This window comes from Cherax quadricarinatus, chromosome 16 (assembly GCF_038502225.1).
Source record: "Cherax quadricarinatus isolate ZL_2023a chromosome 16, ASM3850222v1, whole genome shotgun sequence".
NCBI classification, from domain to species: Eukaryota; Metazoa; Arthropoda; class Malacostraca; order Decapoda; family Parastacidae; genus Cherax; species Cherax quadricarinatus.
The window spans coordinates 12,987,333-13,006,485 of NC_091307.1; the positions used below are offsets into that span (position 1 = coordinate 12,987,333).

The 19,153-nt window shown below is 41.9% G+C and overlaps 1 protein-coding gene and 1 long non-coding RNA gene across 2 annotated transcripts in view; one reads left to right on the forward strand and one right to left on the reverse strand.

The window, feature by feature from the left end:
• Window positions 1-17,822, forward strand: part of LOC128688792 (protein O-mannosyl-transferase TMTC1) — a 669,456-nt gene extending 651,634 nt beyond the window's left edge. Inside the window, exons 13-18 of the mRNA XM_070085424.1 lie at window positions 6,362-6,573; window positions 10,730-10,865; window positions 11,384-11,528; window positions 14,342-14,602; window positions 14,984-15,061; window positions 17,056-17,822. Of these exons, the coding sequence (XP_069941525.1) occupies window positions 6,362-6,573; window positions 10,730-10,865; window positions 11,384-11,528; window positions 14,342-14,602; window positions 14,984-15,061; window positions 17,056-17,205 (982 nt within the window). The 3' untranslated portion in view covers window positions 17,206-17,822. The remainder of the gene's footprint in view (window positions 1-6,361; window positions 6,574-10,729; window positions 10,866-11,383; window positions 11,529-14,341; window positions 14,603-14,983; window positions 15,062-17,055) is intronic.
• Window positions 3,279-19,153, reverse strand: part of LOC138852761 (uncharacterized) — a 230,983-nt gene continuing 215,108 nt past the window's right edge. The window contains exon 3 of the long non-coding RNA XR_011392058.1: window positions 3,279-3,565. This is a non-coding gene — a long non-coding RNA (uncharacterized lncRNA). The remainder of the gene's footprint in view (window positions 3,566-19,153) is intronic.

Here is a 19,153-nt window from a genome sequence, read left to right on the forward strand (position 1 = left end):
TGGAACACTCAGCGTACTGCTGAGTCACTCAGGTGTTGTTAGGTGACCATGTGCAGCACAAGTGTGTAGTGGCAGGAACCCGAGGGATCAGAAGGGTAGATTAGGACAAGACAAGTGTTTCCTGACGCTGGTCTTAGTCACATGATGACCCGCAGCTGGAGTTTTTGATCCTCTGACTGATGCCTTCCACTGGCTTAGGGTCAGAAGGGATGAACAACGACTGGCAGAATGATGCGTAAATTGTGATAATGGAGGAAATGTTGCCAAGAGAAATGCTGTGAAATGTAAACATGATATGAGGCAGTACATGGAGAAACGAGGTTAAGAGAACGGAGAAGAAGTGCAGCAAAAGAAATGAAAGAATGGCTGAGCATTTTTAGAAAGTCTGGCTGAAACTTTGTAACAGTTTTAGAGACAAATAAGGTCAGAAACCATAGGGAGCAAATGGACTTGTCTGTTGAGAGTGAAAGTGATAAATTGTTGAGAGATGTAAAGAGTTTTTAAGAAAAAACTGACCTCTCAGGTTAAGCTATATTACATAGTGAAACTTTTACAGTATTATATGTATGTGTAAATACATATCCTGGCCTGCCCCAGTTTGGTAAATGATTTAAAATCACTTGTTTCGTGATTTCATTGTTATACAGACTGCTTGTTTAGGCGGGTATTCAAACAGGAGGAGGCTGAAATTAATCCTCGAGATACCACTGCCACGAGTGTCCTCGGATCATGAGAAACATCTAGCTCTGCTGGATGCGTGATCTTTGAAGGATTGCTGGCTCAGTGGCAAGGTGACACGTATGTCGTGTTGCATCTAGAGACGGGACAATGTTCGTGGGGTCGAATCCTGGCCTCCCACTAAATATATATATATATATATATATATATATATATATATATATATATATATATATATATATATATATATATATATATATATATATATATATAACGTCAAAACACTTCAGAAATGGGAAAATACCTGTCAATCATTTTCCCATCGCTGGAGGGTGTTTTGACATTTAATGTTTACGACTTTGCTGATTATTTTGTTACACACACACACGTGTATGTGTGTGTGTGTGTGTATGTGTGTGTGTGTACTCACCTAGTTGTACTCACCTAGTTGAGGTTGCAGGGGTCGAGTCCAAGCTCCTGGCCTCGGCTCTTCACTGGTCGCTACTAGGTCACTCTCCCTGAACCATGAGCTTTATCATACCTCTGCTTAAAGCTATGTATGGATCCTGCCTCCACTACATCGCTTCCCAAACTATTTCACTTCCTGACTACTCTGTGGCTGAAGAAATACTTCCTAACATCCCTGTGATTCATCTGTGTCTTCAACTTCCAACTGTGTCCCCGTGTTGCTGCGTCCAATCTCTGGAACATCCTGTCTTTGTCCACCTTGTCAATTCCTCTCAGTATTTTGTATGTCGTTATCATGTCCCCCCTATCTCTCCGGTCCTCCAGTGTCGTCAGGTTGATTTCCCTTCACCTCTCCTCGTAAGACATACCTCTTAGCTCTGGGACTAGTCTTGTTGCAAACCTTTGCACTTTCTCTAGTTTCTTTACATGCTTGGCTAGGTGTGGGTTCCAAACTGGTGCCGCATACTCCAATATGGGCCTAACGTACACGGTGTACAGGGTCCTGAACGATTCCTTATTAAGATGTCGGAATGCTGTTCTGAGGTTTGCCAGGCGCCCATATGCTGCAGCAGTTATTTGGTTGATGTGCGCTTCAGGAGATGTGCCTGGTGTTATACTCACCCCAAGATCTTTTCCTTGAGCGAGGTTTGTAATCTCTGGCCCCCTAGACTGTACTCCGTCTGCAGTCTTCTTTGCCCTTCCCCAATCTTCATGACTTTGCACTTGGTGGGATTGAACTCCAGGAGCCAATTGCTGGACCAGGTCTGCAGCCTGTCCAGATCCCTTTGTAGTTCTGCCTGGTCTTCGATCGAATGAATTCTTCTCATCAACTTCACGTCATCTGCAAACAGGGACACCTCGGAGTCTATTCCTTCCGTCATGTCGTTCACAAATACCAGAAACAGCACTGGTCCTAGGACTGACCCCTGTGGGACCCCGCTGGTCACAGGTGCCCACTCTGACACCTCGCCACGTACCATTACTCGCTGCTGTCTTCCTGACAAGTATTCCCTGATCCATTGTAGTGCCTTCCCTGTTATCCCTGCCTGGTCCTCAGTTTTTGCACTAATCTCTTGTGTGGTACTGTGTCAAACGCCTTCTTGCAGTCCAAGAAAATGCAATCCACCCACCCCTCTCTCTCTTGTCTTACTGCTTTCACCTTGTCATAGAACTCCAGTAGGTTTGTGACACAGGATTTTCCGTCCATGAAACCACGTTGGCTGCTGTTGATGAGATCATTCCTTTCTAGGTGTTCCACCACTCTTCTCCTGACAATCTTCTCCATGATTTTGCATACTATACATGTCAGTGACACTGGTCTGTAGTTTAATGCTTCATGTCTGTCTCCTTTTTTAAAGATTGGGACTACATTTGCTGTCTTCCATGCCTCAGGCAATCTCCCTGTTTCGATAGATGTATTGAATATTGTTGTTAGGGGTACACATAGCGCCTCTGCTCCCTCTCTCAGGACCCATGGAGAGATGTTATCTGGCCCCATTGCCTTTGAGGTATCTAGCTCACTGAGAAGCCTCTTCACTTCTTCCTCGGTTGTATGTAGTGTCCAGCACCTGGTGGTGTGCCCCACCTCTCCGTCTTTCTGTGTGTTAGTTACCATTTGGTCCTAGGCACATGTCGATTAGACACTAGGCCATGTGTGTCAGTGTGTGCGTGTCAGTGTGTGTGTGTGTGTGTGTGTGTGTGTGTGTGTGTGTGTGTGTGTGTGTGTGTGTGTGTGTGTGTGTGTGTGTGTCAGTGTGTGCGTGTCAGTGTGTGCGTGTCAGTGTGTGTGTGTGTGTGTGTGTGTGTGGGTGTGTGCGTGTGTGTGTGTGTGTGTGTGTGTGTGTGTGTGTGTGTGTGTGTGTGTGTGCGTGTGTGTGGGGGGGTGTGAGTGAGTGAGTGAGTGAAGTAATTACATTTATAGAACAAAGAGAGAGTATAAAAACAGAGCAATAACCCACTCTGCCCCTGCATACCCCCATATTAAGCTCAGAGAGAACATTTCACTGTACAAAGAGCCATAATCTCATAATAAATGGTCGGAATTGCTGATATTTGGGCTCATCCAGATTTTATGGGAATAATTCTTTGTATAAAATTTGGTTAAAATCCGATCACATTTGTGAAAGGTATTGCATTAATACATCAAAATGTAATTTTTCTGCGTTCAGTATGATCGAAATTTATTTATGTTTGGAAAGAATTGCAATTTCCATGGATAGACTGAATAACATTACCTTTAGTTGATATGCAATAACATTTATTTATTGAAATAACGTAGGAGAGTCCCGAACAGGATGGAACACAAAGGTCCCATAACTTGTTGCTGTGGTGGTCCCAGCCTGTACTCATATTGTGAACTGTTGTCTTGGTGGTCCCAGCCTATACAATTATTCCAAATTGTTGTCGCGGTGGTCCCAAACTGTAGGGGATAGAGTGAAGTGGATCAAATTAGGTAAGGTTTCTCAGGAAACAGGGTCTTAGTCATATGATGACCCGCCACTGGAGCTTTTGGTCATCTGACCGAGGCCTTCCGTTGGCTTACCGGTCCGCCCCTTTAAAAATTAGGGTTATAGGTAAATGAAATCTTGTTAACGTAAGTAGGTTCAAGAGACGAAGGAATTGAGAGAGAAACCTTTGACGGAGAAGCTAATAATGGACAGTAAATTTGTGAGCATAAGAAATACAAATTTTACACATAGTGTTCATGTTTACTGTGTGATAGTGTTAACGGCGTGGCACATGGTGTTAACTGTGATACAAGATGTTTACTGTGATAGACGGTGTTTACTGTGTGATAGACGGCGTTAACGGCGTGACACATGGCGTTAACTGTGATACATGATGTTTACTGTGATAGACGGTGTGTACGGCGTGACATATGGTGTGTTTACTGCGTAACACGCGGTTGTTTACTGCGTGACACGCGGCTGTTTACTGCGTAACACGCGGTTGTTTACTGCGTGACACGCAGTTGTTCCCTGAGTGACACGCAGTTGTTTACTGCGTGACACGCGGTTGTTTACAGCGTGACACGCAACACGAATTAGCCTCGGAGGAGGAATATTTCATATCAATGTGAACTTCACCACCAGATTTCTCCTGAAAACTAAATACGAAGCGAGTGAGAGATCTCTTTATTATATTTTCTCGCCGTATCCGAGTAGTTTGTCGAGTGAGATAATTTTAACTTAGAAAGTTTAAAGACAAATACGTGTGGAGGAAGTTCCTCATATATAACACTGCTTAAGGGAACTGCTGCTGCCGCCGCTGCTTCTTTCACAACTCGTCTAGCGCCTTAATCTTACTCGCGAGGCTCCCCAAAGATGTATGTGGAAAAAAAGGTGTGTGTGTGTGTGTGTGTGTGTGTGTGAATGCGGTAGATTAAGAAAGCACTTAAACAGTCTCAGGGAGAAAACACAGGGCAATTGATAACCAAGATACACAAAAAAGAAACCACCCACAGTCCAAGTGTTTACTGACAAGTGTCTTTGACTACTGGTAGCTAACAGGACATTTCCCCCCCCCCATATCCCTCTTATTCTCTTCTCCGAGGCTGTGGGTCCCCAGCTACACCACAGGGAAACCCGTAGTGGTCTAACAGCAATAGAGAGAAGGAAAGGTAGTCAGGTTTGATCCGAAGAGGGTTAAACTCCATTTCTCTGGATCAAGACCCCTTCGCAAGCATCAAGGCGCGCTCCTCCTTGAATGATTTATGCATTTAAAGATTAGAGTTTAGATTTTGCAGCCAAAGCCGCTAGTTTCCTGTGCACTCCAGATTCATCTTGTGAAGGGTAGCGCTGGGACATAGGTAGCATACACAAAAGACCAAGGAACTAGGACCCCCAAGAACTAGGACCCCCAAGAACTAGGACCCCCAAGAACTAGGACCCCCAAGAACTAGGACCCACAAGGAACTGGGACCCCCAAACGAAATGAACAGGAGAACATCTATGACTGCTAATGTATAGTTATTCTTCTAAAGCAAATATAGCTCTAAAAATAGATAAAGAAAACAATGTTACCCTGATAAAACTCACATGTCTCTTATTTAATGCATAAAATTCTCCTAATGTACTTTAGCAACTTGCTCTGATCCCATAGAATAGCCTAGATTAATATAATGTAATTTTATAACCTCTTCCTTTGGAAATTCTGTCCTTTCTTTCGCAAGCCAATATAGGATATTTGCTTAGTATGTCTCGTATATTATTTTTCATATCGCACTGGTTATTACAGTATTAAACAATATTAAACAAATAAACAAATACGCAAATGACGTGGAATTCTTTGCAGTTCCTCCTCATTTTCTACTAACAATAAACAGTGAGATCAAAGGTTATTATAATTTTAACCATAATTTCTAAACGGGGGGGGGGGGGGACCGGTAAGCCAGCGGAAGGCCTCGGTCAGAAGAACAAAAGCTCCAGTGGCGGGTCATCATATGATTAAGACCCGTGTCAAGAAACACTTTTACTGTTTCCCGACAAACCTTACCTAACCTAGTAAACAGTGGTGGGAGCGTAGCCTTGCTGGAACGATTACTAATTAGACATGTGCAACATCTAATTCTTCGTCTTGTAGGTACTGCATACCATTCATGTGTAACTTGCTGGAACACACAACACTCTTGTATCAAAACTAACTTTCCCTTATTTTTAGTGGATTATGAAAAAAGAATACTAAATATACCAGAATCAACACATTTAATTCTTAATATACATTATCACCAATTTCAGCTTCCTCCTTTCCTACCTCTCTTTAAATCTCTTTACTTTCCCTCCTCCTCTCTACGCTGCCTCCCTCATCCGTCATTCCAGGTGACAAGGTGTGGCGGACAGTTGTGTATTGAGGCACAGGTACAGTGTTAGGATATTTTATCGACGAAAAAATTTTTCCACGAATGGCTTATTAAGTCCTGAAGGAGTCAAAACGTACGTAGGTACCGATCAATACATTTATTAAGTAAATCGTGAATGGCTTCTTCAGTTTTGATGCTCGTGGCGAAACGTTTCCTTAATGCCTTGAACGGTACCCACGTGTCTTACTCGCCTACAACTGAAGAAGCCGTTCCTAGCGAAACGTTATCCCTTCCCCCCCTCGCCCCTATAAGACATGCTAACACCCACACATGTTTTAATTCAAAAATTGGTATCACATACCCTCTCTCAACCCAGTTACTGGAGAAGCCTCAAGCTAACCCTCCTGCCTCCACCAGACAGCAGGGTCGCATGGGGGAGGCAGTAGCGCTGCTGGAGGAGTCGCTGCGCTATGACGCCACCAACAGGGACGCGGTGTCAGCCCTGGCTGGGTTATATAGTGACGCCGGCCGTTCCACTGAGGCGGAGAACCTTCACCTGGCGCTGCTGGCCGCCAGACCTGCAGACCCCGTCGTTCACAACAACTACGCAGCCTTCCTGCAGAAAAGCGGTCAGTACCTTTCTCTCACTCCCATCCATTCTCAACACAATATTATGTGATGTGAAAAGGTTTCGAAAACCGACAAGTTGAAGAATGAGACACCTGTGCAATATTTGGGAATCTTTAGTGAGGAAAGCTTTCGCCAGTCCGCGGCTTCTTCAGTCCAATGCAGAGAAGAACGGTGAAAGAGTAGTAGTTTGAAGTGATCAGTTTCTCAGCCTCGAATCAATGTGTTTAGGTCATCAAGATTAATGGACTGAACATGTCGACACCAGGCTGAGGGAATGATTACCTCCTCCTCCTCCTCCTCCTCATCTTTCTCCGTTTTTTTTCTGTATTGGACTGAAGAAGCCACTGACTAGCGAAGCGTTTCCTCAGTAAAGATCCCCAAGTGTTGCACAGGTATCTCATTCTTCACAATATTAAGTATTATACTTCCACTCATTTATAAGTAATGAAATTTCACTCACTCATTATGAGTACTGCACCTTCACTCACTCATGAGTATTATACCCTCACTCATAAATATGTATCTTCACACATTAATATTAAGAACCTGTGCACCCTTACTGCCTAAGACTGTCACAGACCTTCACTCCCTTATGAGACAAAGTTATTGACCACCTAAACTCCCACCTGGAGCAAATTTCTGTGTATCTCCACTCCCAGCTGAGGAAAATTATTAAGTATCTCCACTCCCTTATTACGGAGAATTGCTATATGCCTACATTCCCCTACTTAACAAAATTAAATAAAAAACTGTTAACCACCTCTGGTGCCTACTACAGACACCGTTGACACCTCCCGTCACCCCTCACCCAGGAGGACAATTCTAGTCACCACTTTCAACAACGCTCTAGGCAAGAAGGATGAACTCATGTCTATTGTAATAGGGCGAGTGGAATTTCTTTACCGAAATTTTGCCTTAAAGGTGGAATTCCGAAATTAAATTCCGGCAGGAAGAGGATCGTTACGCTTTGTCGTGCCCTAAATCTTCCTCTTGATGAGAGGCAGACAGAGAAAGAGAGAGGAAGTCCTCCCCTTGTCTTAACTCCTCATAAAGACTAGAAGGGTCCAAATGACGCAGATGTGATATTTACAGAACATGTTGACAGTGCAGGGCACTTAACGCTCATAACCATAATAAAACAATTTATACAACACGCTAAAAACAAGAGCAAAAAAAATCACCAAACAATTCCAAATAGCCTACTGCGTAAATCAATTTACATAACACGCTAAAATCAAGAACAAAACAATCAACAGACAATTCCAAATAGCCTACTGCGGAAAACAATTTACGCAACATATTAAAAAAAATAACAAAAAAAGTCAACATACAATTCCAAATGGCCTACTACTGACAATAATAGAAAAAACTAAAGCTGCCTTTCAGAACTCGCTTTTATTGTTCTTAACTTGATAAAGACTCCACACAAGAGCGAAACGTCCCAGTGAAAGTTTGTTTGGTAGCCTGTCTTTCCGTCACTCTCCACGGTGCGTGATGACAAGCGCTTTCAAACACCACTGTTGTTACCCAGTCATGTCTGCCTCTGAATGTGATAAACATTTATGCAATTTGCATCCTGTTATGTTGCATAGGTGTTGGTTAGAATTTATTGTTTATACGTTTCACTTATTATTATTAATTTTATAAAAAGGGAATCTACATTATTATTATTATTATTATTATTATTATTATTATTATTATTATTATTATTATTATTATTATTATTATTATTGTTTTTGTTATCTCAATATTTTATTATTATGTCATCATTTATTTATTAACTGTTTAAATGAACTCTGACTCTTGGCAACACGTCGACGCTATACTTCATAAAATACAACCTTATTTTAGACTAATTTCTGCAGGCGGAAGTCCAGACAATAATTTAACACTAGTCTTCCCAAGTCATACTGTGTTACATGAATTTAACTAACCTAACCTAAACTAACCTATACATGCGTTCGAAATTACACACTAGTTCCTTAAGGTGAAGTACAGTATTTCAAGTAGCAACTCCGACAATTGCCATCTCTTAAGTGGCAACCTTGGCCAGATTCTTCCCCAGCATCAAGGCACCCGACTCTCCTTGACGAGGTCACTGATTGAAAAATAGACACGATCTCAGTTAATTACAGCGGCACCTGCAACACGGGCGGCAGTGCTAGCTAATACTAAGCAACTCTGTGACACATGAAGCCTACTTCTGAAGCCTACCTATTTACATGAACGAAGCCAATTTAAAAGTCGGAACAAAGTACAAAAGAAAAGCCTTTGAACCAGAGCCTAATTTAAATATTTTTTTTTTACGTTGTCAGCCAATTCAGTCACAGCGAGACTAAAAGTCTTCCTTACTCTTCTAAATTTGAATTACCGGCTTGAAAAAAAAAATGGGAATGGAGCCTATTTCAAAGTGAAAACAGTAAAAATTCAAGTAAAAGAACCGTTAATCTTCATTTTCCGTGTAGGTCATCTGATACTGTGATGTTCCCCTCGTCCAGTAGGCTCTAGACACCGACGTTGATGTACAGTACACACCGAGGTGTCTTGTACAGTCACCAGAATAGCAATGCTGATGAACAGTGCATACTGAGGTGTCTTGTACAGTCATCAGAACAGCAATGTTGATGCACTTTACACAGCATGGGCTGTGCTTGTCACATTCTCCCAAGTACACGCCATGGACTAAGAGCCTAGCATTTTCTTTGCTTTTTAAACTTGGAGGATGTTTCCTCATCGTTTAATTTTAAGTGTTGTGCGACCCAAACTAATTTTTTTTTTTCACGAATAAGATAAGGAGCAGTTGAAGACTTTGATGTGACTGTTGTTCATTTCTCTCAACAAGGATTACCTGATAATTTATTTTTACATTGACGTGAAGCACTAAATCTAAAAAACTTCTCTTTTCATTCATTATTTAATTTGTGTTTCTAAATGGTTCATATTCCAGATATATTTGCTTTCCAGATTGTAATTATAAGGCCTATTCTGAGACCGAGCCGTGGGGGTGAGGGGGATGAGGGATGGTAGTGATTCCCAGAACCATTAATATATGCATGACATACATCCATGGAGACCAGTGAAGCCCCAGAAGCTCTTACTGAGGGCGGGATGGATAATCTGGCGGAGGGCTAGTCAGTCGTAGTTCTGAAGGTGGTGGATGGCGGGACGTGTAGAGGAAAGGATCAGCTAATCAAAGGACTGGTTAATTAGGGGTCTGGTGGCGTTAATTAATCAGACACATGTAAGGCGAGGGAGGGAGTGTGATGGTTTCCAAGGGACGGGAAGATGGCTCCTTCACGCTGCGCACACACTCCATCACAGCTTTTCCCGGTAAAGGACATACATGACTACCATTATATTGAGAAGCGGTACACACGTGCGAGTCAATGAGCTCAAAGCCTGCTGGAAGTTCAGTGCTTCGTCTGCTAGCCTGACCAATCGGGTTCTTGAACAGCAGTTACCTCCTGGCGCTGAGTTCTGGGTATTTTTGATGCCTCGTTAAACAGTCGAGCAAAATAACTGAGAGCGACTCACAGAGTCGCTCTCAGTTATTCTACAGGCGCTGTGAGATCCATAAGGGTTTAGAACTCAAAAGGAGCACATTGATAATCAGAAAGTTAGTGATTAAGACATATCATAATCTAAGATACAGTCTACAGATGATTAGATAAACTTGAACTAGAATAGATCACGTCAGGTCGCTTATTATTATTATTATTAATATTATTATTATTATTATTATTATTATTATTATTATTATTATTATTATAATCATTATTAATATTAATTCTTATTATTATACTCGGGCAGAAGTAGAGGACATACGTACAGTGCCTAGGGAATGAGGGGTAATCATGTTTAAACCAATGGAAGGCTTACTAAAATTCCTTAAATCGAGCCCTTCACCAGCATCAAGGTACCCCTTCCCCCACCCCTCAAAGGGGTAAGGTGGGATACGCTTTTCTGAAAAGTGAAATAAGCTTAAAGAATAAGAGGTATGGTATGTGTTTGGAGCGGGGAGTGGGGTTAGGCGTGGGTTTGTGTGCCTGTGAGTGTAAAATTTATTATTACACAGACAGCTGAAAAACCTTTTGGGCGTAGCGTTCTTGTGTAAATTTAAAACTTTCTTCCTGAACATTTGCCTTTTTCCTGAAGGTCGCGGCGAAGCTGCACTGCGACACTACGAGGCGGCACTTGGTCTGGACCCGGAGCACACGGTGGCACTAGTCAACACTGCCAGGCTCATGAGGACCTTACACAACAATAACCAGGCTGAGATGCTCTACAAGAGGTACGCCGCCATACTAAGCACACTTGTGGCACATTATCACATTATTGGGGAAGGGTAACTGGATTTTATCCAATAAAGGGAGGGGTATCTCTAATTTCTTAGAACAAGAGCCAAGCACAATCACCAAGGGTAGTTTCATTCGCAGATTATCCAACGTTACAAATTCCTTCTTCTAGAATGGCCCTGAACCCATAACGTGCCTCTGTAATCTCTGTACATCCGCCCACAGAATGGTTTTATGATTTTTTACATATGAACCTCACACCAGGATAGCTGTGGTAAGCTATAGCTCAAGCCCCTTCACAGCAAAATCGTAGTGATATTGTCCTTTTGATTTCAGGAATCATACATAAAGGCTTTGAAGAAACTTGAGCCATGTTGGTATGAGATTCGCATGTAAAAACCTGCATTTGTGGTCGCTGAGGAAACAGGGTTACTACCGCGCACAGGATGGGTACGAGGCGTGCATGATAAAGATATCAAAGTAATACTTGCATGTTTGTATTGTGGATGGACAGAGCACTGGCGGTGGAGTGGGAGGCCGAGATCGGCGAGTCTTTGGGCAAGCTGTACCTCAACACTGGTCGTCTGGAAGAAGCTGAGGCAACCTTCACCACTGTACTCACCCACCACCCACACATGCTTTCCTCCACCGTCTACCTGGTCAGTTATCTCACATCTTGTGCCACAAACTACCTACTTACCTTTCCATCTATGTATAGCTTCTTTTCCCCTCTCCCTCCCTCCCTCCCATTCACCTTTTTACTTTCGCTTCTACCCTCTTGGTTTACTAACTCTCAAGGTTATTAATTTTCGCACACATACAATCAATCACGGACACACTCCATCCAATTGCTTCTCACTCCCTCACCTCTCTCTCTCTTTCTCGCTCTCTCTCTCTGATATTATTAAAACACTGGTCACAGTTATTAATATTATATTCACACTATATAAAAGTTGTCTCACTTTTTGTTTGGTAGATAATCTGGCTCTCTTTTTCCCAAAAATATAGTTTTCACAACTGCAACATAAGAGCAACACTGACATGTCTTCTAGCACAATGCCCAAAATTTCTTGATTATTTATCTTATTATTTTAATAATTTTAGTATTATTGAATAGCTACGAAGTGTTTTTTTGAGCGCTTTCAATTGACATTAGGAAGTTAATTCTTTTCATCACATTTTGTTTTTTTACTTGAGCCATCAAGTCGAAGAATTTAATTTGCAATTTTGTAAAAACAATGTAAACATCTGAGAAATTTATAATCATAAAAAATATCAGCCTCCACAAAATACTGTTTGAAAGGAAAACCTTCACATTTCTAGCAATATTGGTTGTAAATCTGGCAAATGCTCTGTAAACACGAAGCGCCTCAGGGTATGTACACAGATTATGAATTGTTAAATCAGGGGCTCGGTGAGCATACATAGCCTGTGTGTACCTACACGGCTTTTGCCTAGCCTGGAGTCTTGCGCTGGGCCATAACCCACGCAGTTCAACTCTCGCTCACTCGTTTGCAACCCGTTCTCCAAATTAACGTGTGGTTTCCGACTGTTGAAGAGACGACGATGGCATCCCCACTGCCAGACGTGAACCGCTAGCGTAGATAATTTAGTCATTGGAGGTTAATGGTTAATTGAATGTATGAACGTCTAGAAGAGCACTTCGGCAAGCCTACTGTCCCATGCTAGACAAGTCCTTCTCAAACTCCTTCTCGCTCTTATTGAAGAAGACGTTTCGCCAGAGGTGGCGTTTTCAATCCTACCTTTTCCAAGCCTAATGACTGAAAGTCACTCGTGGCGAAACCTCTACTTCAATAAATGTTTGAGTATCTGTATCTTATTCCCATTACTTACAGTGTTAGCTCTATATATATCTTTTATTTTTATCTGCCTTCTACGTGTATACCTCAAGTCATATTTCTCCCTCATGTGGCTTTCAAGAGAGTGCAGATTCAGAAATCTTTATTCACATCCTTCTCTGTGTATATTCCAATGCATTTATAGCCATTCAGTAGTATGGAGACCAGAACTAGAAAAATAAAAAATATATGTACGTGAATATAGAAATTACCCTTGGTCATACGTCCGCCAGCGCTAGCAGCGGACGTATGACCAATGAAATAGCCAATAACAAGAAAACTGATAGGCCTAGCCTAGGTTACATTCCATACAGAATTTTTATTCATGAAGCCTATGAGCGATACCTACAAGTATGGAACATCCATTTGTGAGTAGTGAAACTTAAGGTAATAAAGTAGACTGATTAAAAGCACTAGAGAATCATGACAGCAATTTATTAGGTTATAAGAATGTTGTAGAGGTATACAACGTTGGTCTACATGCCATGCTAACATAATTCCCACTTCAGTCCATTTCGAGATGCGACAAGTCGATCGGAACGGAACTCGGACGCAAGTCGGGGAGGACCTGTACTCGTATATCTGTGTACGAGTATACTTGTACTCGTATACCTTGGGACTTTTGTTATACTTCTTGATACAAATTCTGGGAGTCAATTGTCTTATTAAAGACATTTAGGCACCGCTCTCTGGGATTCAGATATTTGCTAAGGAATCCTTTTCATATCTTATTTGACCAAATTCTACATTGTTCAGTTTAAACTGTAGGTGAATCTGTGTTTTTCCAATCATAGTATTTACCTCTCCAAACCTTTCTTAAGTTACACGGTGACTTCCTACAAATACATTACTCGACCTGTTCATGTGCTGTCAACGACTTTACTCATGCTGCTTTTAATTCCTTCGTCAAGGTTATTTATATAGATAAAGAACACTGGGCCCAAAATATATCCCTGTGGAATGTTACTTGTGACTGGTCTCCATTCTAACTTCCCTTCAGTCATGCAAACTCTCTTTTGCCTGTTAGCCATGCCTCGATCTGCGAGAGAAATTTAACTCCAATGCCAAGTGCTGCCACTTTTATAAGTCTCCTGTGTGTGACTAGCTGAAATCTACGTAAATATAATATTCTTTATCTTGGTTCACCGCCTTAAATGCCTTATATGAGAAGAGAAAGGGGAATCCTGCAGAGCCTCGAGAACGAGATGTAATCTAATTTGGTTCAAGGACAGGAAGGGTATCACCGATTCTTTGCATCAAGAGCCCTCCAGCAACATGAAGAGCTATGTTGAAAATAGTATAAAATACCGACAAGTTAATGATTAAGACACATGAGCAACAGTTGGGTATCTTTATTGTTGAAACGTTTCGCCTATACAGTAGGCTTCTTCAGTCAAATATAGACAGCAAGTGTAGTCGTAAAAAAAAAGATGATGTAATCAGTCCATGGACTGACTACATTATCTTCATTTCACTACTATACCTGCTGCCTCTATATTTAACTGAAGAAGCCAACTGTATACGCGAAACGTTTCAACAATAAAGATACCCAACTGTTACACACGTGTCTTAATCATTAGCATGAAGAGTTAATTGAAAGTGGTGTGAGGCAGGCACGAGTGAAGCTGCAGCAGCGGAGTTACCTGGAGAGTGAAGGTCTGTTAAGGAAGGTTCTTGATCAGTCACCGGGCCACCAGGAGGCACTCTTCCAGCTTTCCCTGCTCTACACCCACACCAACCGCACGCAGGACGCCCTCACCCTCGCTCAGCAAGCCGCCCATAACTGCTCGAGGCCGCCCAACCTCTGCGCCCGCCTCCACGCCCACTACGGTGATCTCCTCAATGAGAGGCACAGCGTTGACGAGGCGGCACAGGTAAGCCATCAAAGAATGTGTTTAGTTTTACCACGTACATATTAATAAGTGAAAATTCTTGCGATTTATAAGGCCTGTATGATAATTATTGATGTATAGTATATATATATATATATATATATATATATATATATATATATATATATATATATATATATATATATATATATATATATATACATCACTGCATTTGTAATGTTGAGTTGAGTTTAATAAATAAATAAATAAATAAATATATATATATATATATATATATATATATATATATATATATATATATATATATATATATATATATATATATATATATATATATATATATACTCATACCCACACATACACACAGATGGTATTACACCTATATGCATTCTGTCTTTATAGAGTTACCAGTTAGCAGTTGAGCTGGAACCAACGCTCACCCACCCACATATCAACCTGGGTGCTCTCTACCATGCTAAGGTGAGTGCCACTTAACCTTCCACCTTTTGCCTACACTGGTGCTTTCATTTGTCTCCACCGACCTCTTTAAAATAATAACACTTTATAAAAACCACAATAGTACCTCTAAGGTAACTCTTAAATCTTCATTTAGTGAATAAATGAGTGGATGTGAGTAAGACATACCTAGTCTGCGCCAGTAAGCCTAGCAGACTGCTGATGTAGGTACGTCATGCAGAACAAGACTATTTTACACTTCGTTTCACTGTGTATAAAGCAAAACCTCGTTTAAAATAGAGACTTGTTATGCATTACGTGTCTTTAACTCCGCTTGTTGAATTGTTCCCCAGACAGTAACTTGTAGAGTGCTCCTCTATTCCTATCATCTTGTGCCATCAGTGTCAGGTAGGTTAACAGATGCAATGTCACATTAAGGCGTCTTCCAAGTTACCAAGCAAACTCAAGGCAATGTAATATAACTGAGAGGATATATGCCAGCAGCTGTCTCGGATACAATATTTCTGGTAAGTCTAATGATAATTGATCAGACTATTATTATAATCATTGGGAACGCAAAGCCAGTAGGGGTCACAGCACCTGAGAAATAGCAAAGCAATCAGATATGATCCAAGGAAAGGGAGAGCAGCTCCAATTCCTTAATCCAAGAGCCCTTCACCCTACTTGACAAGAGTAAAGTGCTACTCTCTAAAATTCACAATTACCAGTTTTAACGTGACTTAAGAAATCGTAATGACACGATTGCAAATAAACCATACCCCCGGCCGGGATTGAACCCGCGGTCATAGAGTCTCAAAACTCCAGCCCGTCGCGTTAGCCACTAGACCAGCTAGCCACAATAAGATTCATCCAACTAGGTATATTTCTACACCATAGGAAAGTTAGCACAGGCACCTCTGTGACCACAAATGCAAGTTTTTACAGACGAATCTCCAGCTAGCGTGGCCGTGACGAACTCTAGCTCAAGTCCCTTCACTGCCGTCAACATGACTTAAGAAATCGTAATGACACGATTGCTGGAGTTTTGAGACTCTATGACCGCGGGTTCAATCCCGGCCGGGGGTATGGTTTACCACAGTTTTAACTACAAATTCTCCCTGGTAGTATTCCCACGCACTATGTCAATATGCATGAAAGGTGCATGAACTATCATGACAAAATCCTGCCTCAGTTAACATTTGTGAAACTCTGACAAACACACACACACACACACACACCTCAGCGATTCAGAGATCCCACGTTAAATCCCAGGACCTTTTGGAGCATTATACAGCATTAGCATAAATTCCGAATCAATGCAGTAATACCCCCAGTCTAGGACCACCTTTCACCTCAGACCATTTCAGTATTCGTGAAACATTCACACTAACGCTGTGATACGCTTGTAACAGTCAACCCCCCAGTTTAACGCCCTGGCTATCCCCGACCCTCTTGTTAGTGAGGTTGTGCGCCACCTTGAACATAGATTTAAAGAACGCAAGAGAGTCTTTCACTTTGTTCTCACAGTGAAGACCTCTTAACACCATACACAAATATCTTACACACAAAAGAAACTTATGACAGTGTTTCGGTCCGACTTGGGCCATCAACTAGTCCATTAATGGTCCAAGTAGGACCGAAACGTCGTCATAAGTTTCTTTCTCCTATGAGCGGGTTATTTATGTATTGTTCCAGTCACGGTATTGTGTCTCTTTGTTCCTTTTTGAACACCCCCATCAGACAAAATAAATAACGATTGCAATCTCAGAATACATTAGCTGGAACAAATCATCAAACACCCGCACTACGGAGAGGAACCTTATGACGACGTTTCGGTCCGTCCAGGATCATGGTGGAAGTTGTGGTGAATCGACAGTGATCCAAGACAGACCGAAACGTTAGGAGATTCCTCCTAGGCCTAAGAGTGAGCTTTCGGTGGCATAAGAAATATTGGTAGGCACTGCACAGTGTTTCCATAATGGTGACCTTCTCTTCTCTCCCTCTCTTCCCTCCTGCAGGGTGACTACGCCCGTGCCTGGAGACACTACCTCACTGCCCATGGACAGGAGCCCTCTAACACCCTCCTGCTAGAGAACATGGAGAAGCTGAGACGAGCGCAGGACCTTCATGCACCACCAAACATCCCTCACTGCCTCAACAAGTCCTGATATTTATTTCACGACCCAAAGGTCTCATTCGAATCCTTTCTGAGAACAATTTTAGATTAGTGACAGTTTCTATAAGCTGAAATGGATCTGAAAAGTTAGACTTTTTTTTATAAAACACACACCAGTATACAAGAGGCAGGGGCCAGGAGCTATGAATCGACCTCTAAAAACACAAGAAGGTGAGTACACACAGACAAATCTTAACCCATACAGACAGCTAGATCACACACACACACATACACAGACACACACACACACACACACACAAACACACACACACATACACAGACACACACACACACACACACACACACGCACACACACACGCACACACACACACACACACACACACACACACACACACACACACACACACACACACACACACACACACACGCACACACACACACACACACACACACACACACACACACACACAAACACATACACACACGCACACACACACACGCACACACACACACACGCACACGCGCACACACACACGCACACACACGCACACACATACCCACACACACACACACACACACACACACACACACACACACGCACACACACACACACACACACACACACACACACACACACACACACACACATACAAAAGCACATCTCTTATTCACTCTCTCTAACATACCCATCAATACAATACTCTGTTTTTGACAGAACAGAAGCTCCGAGTGTTAAAATTGGCTAATGGGAAAACAGAATATTGAAAAGAATCTGCTTCCATTTCAAGGAAAAAAAACAGTTCACCATAATAAAGAGGACTACGATTCATTTCCACGGAAAAGTGTGGACATTGACAGCGCACTGAGAGAGCAAGTTTGAAGCCAGAGGACCGTCGTTCTCTGCTAGCTCATAGTGAACAAAAGACTCGTTTCAGAACAAGCTTTTATTGAGACGACGTTTTGCTTTGCGTAGATCTTTACAGTCATGATAAAACTCTTCACTGAGCGAAACGTTGTCACAAAAAAAATCATGTTCTTCACGCAAATGTTGACAGACATTAATTCTACTCAAAGAAGAGAATACCGAAAGAAATTTATCACTAAGAACATAAGGCAATTTCACTTGGTCTGGAACCTTAGATTCAGAGACAGAAACTGTTGTTGGTCAGGTTGACTAGAGTGAACACAAGGGAATGAAAGTGAGCTTAAGTGAGCACAAGGTGAGCCCAGGTGAAGCTAGGTGAGCCCAGGATAAGCTCACCTAAAACACAAGAGTGTGGGTGGCAGCCCCAAACACTACTGAAGGACCAAGGCTGCTGCCACTGCTACTGCTGCTGCTGATGATGTTGTTTGTGTGGTTAGAATATAATTCACTGCTGAGTCGTGAAGCCGATCATGTGTGTGTCTGTGTGATTTACAGTTAAGACTGCTATTTATTTATACCAGATTTATAATATGCTGTACGTGCAGATGAGTTCTGTAAATAACACCTTAATATTACGACTCTTATTTTTCCATGATGTCAAGATACTATTAATGTATTATTATTATTATTATTATCATTATTATTATTATTGTTATTGTTGTTGGGAAGCTCTAAATTTCTGAGAGGGTTATACAAGTGTTTGAGGAATGGGAGGTAAACTGGTTGGATCCTGGGAAGGGGAGAGCAGCTCCAATACTTTGGATCAAGATCCCCCCTGCACCAGCATCAAGGTACTGCATCCCTACTTTGTAAGACCCGTTTAGGTATGTTGTTTCGTAGTGAAGTTGAAACAAGCATTAAGTTTATCAGAAGAGTCAAGATTACATAAAATATACAGACCTACCCGCATACACAGAGCTCCCCGCATAAACCGAACCCCCCGCATACCGACCTACACACATATTCAGACCTACATACACAGATCTACCCACATACAGAGACTTCCCCACTTCCCCGCATACACAGGCCTATCCACATACACAGACCTAAGGAC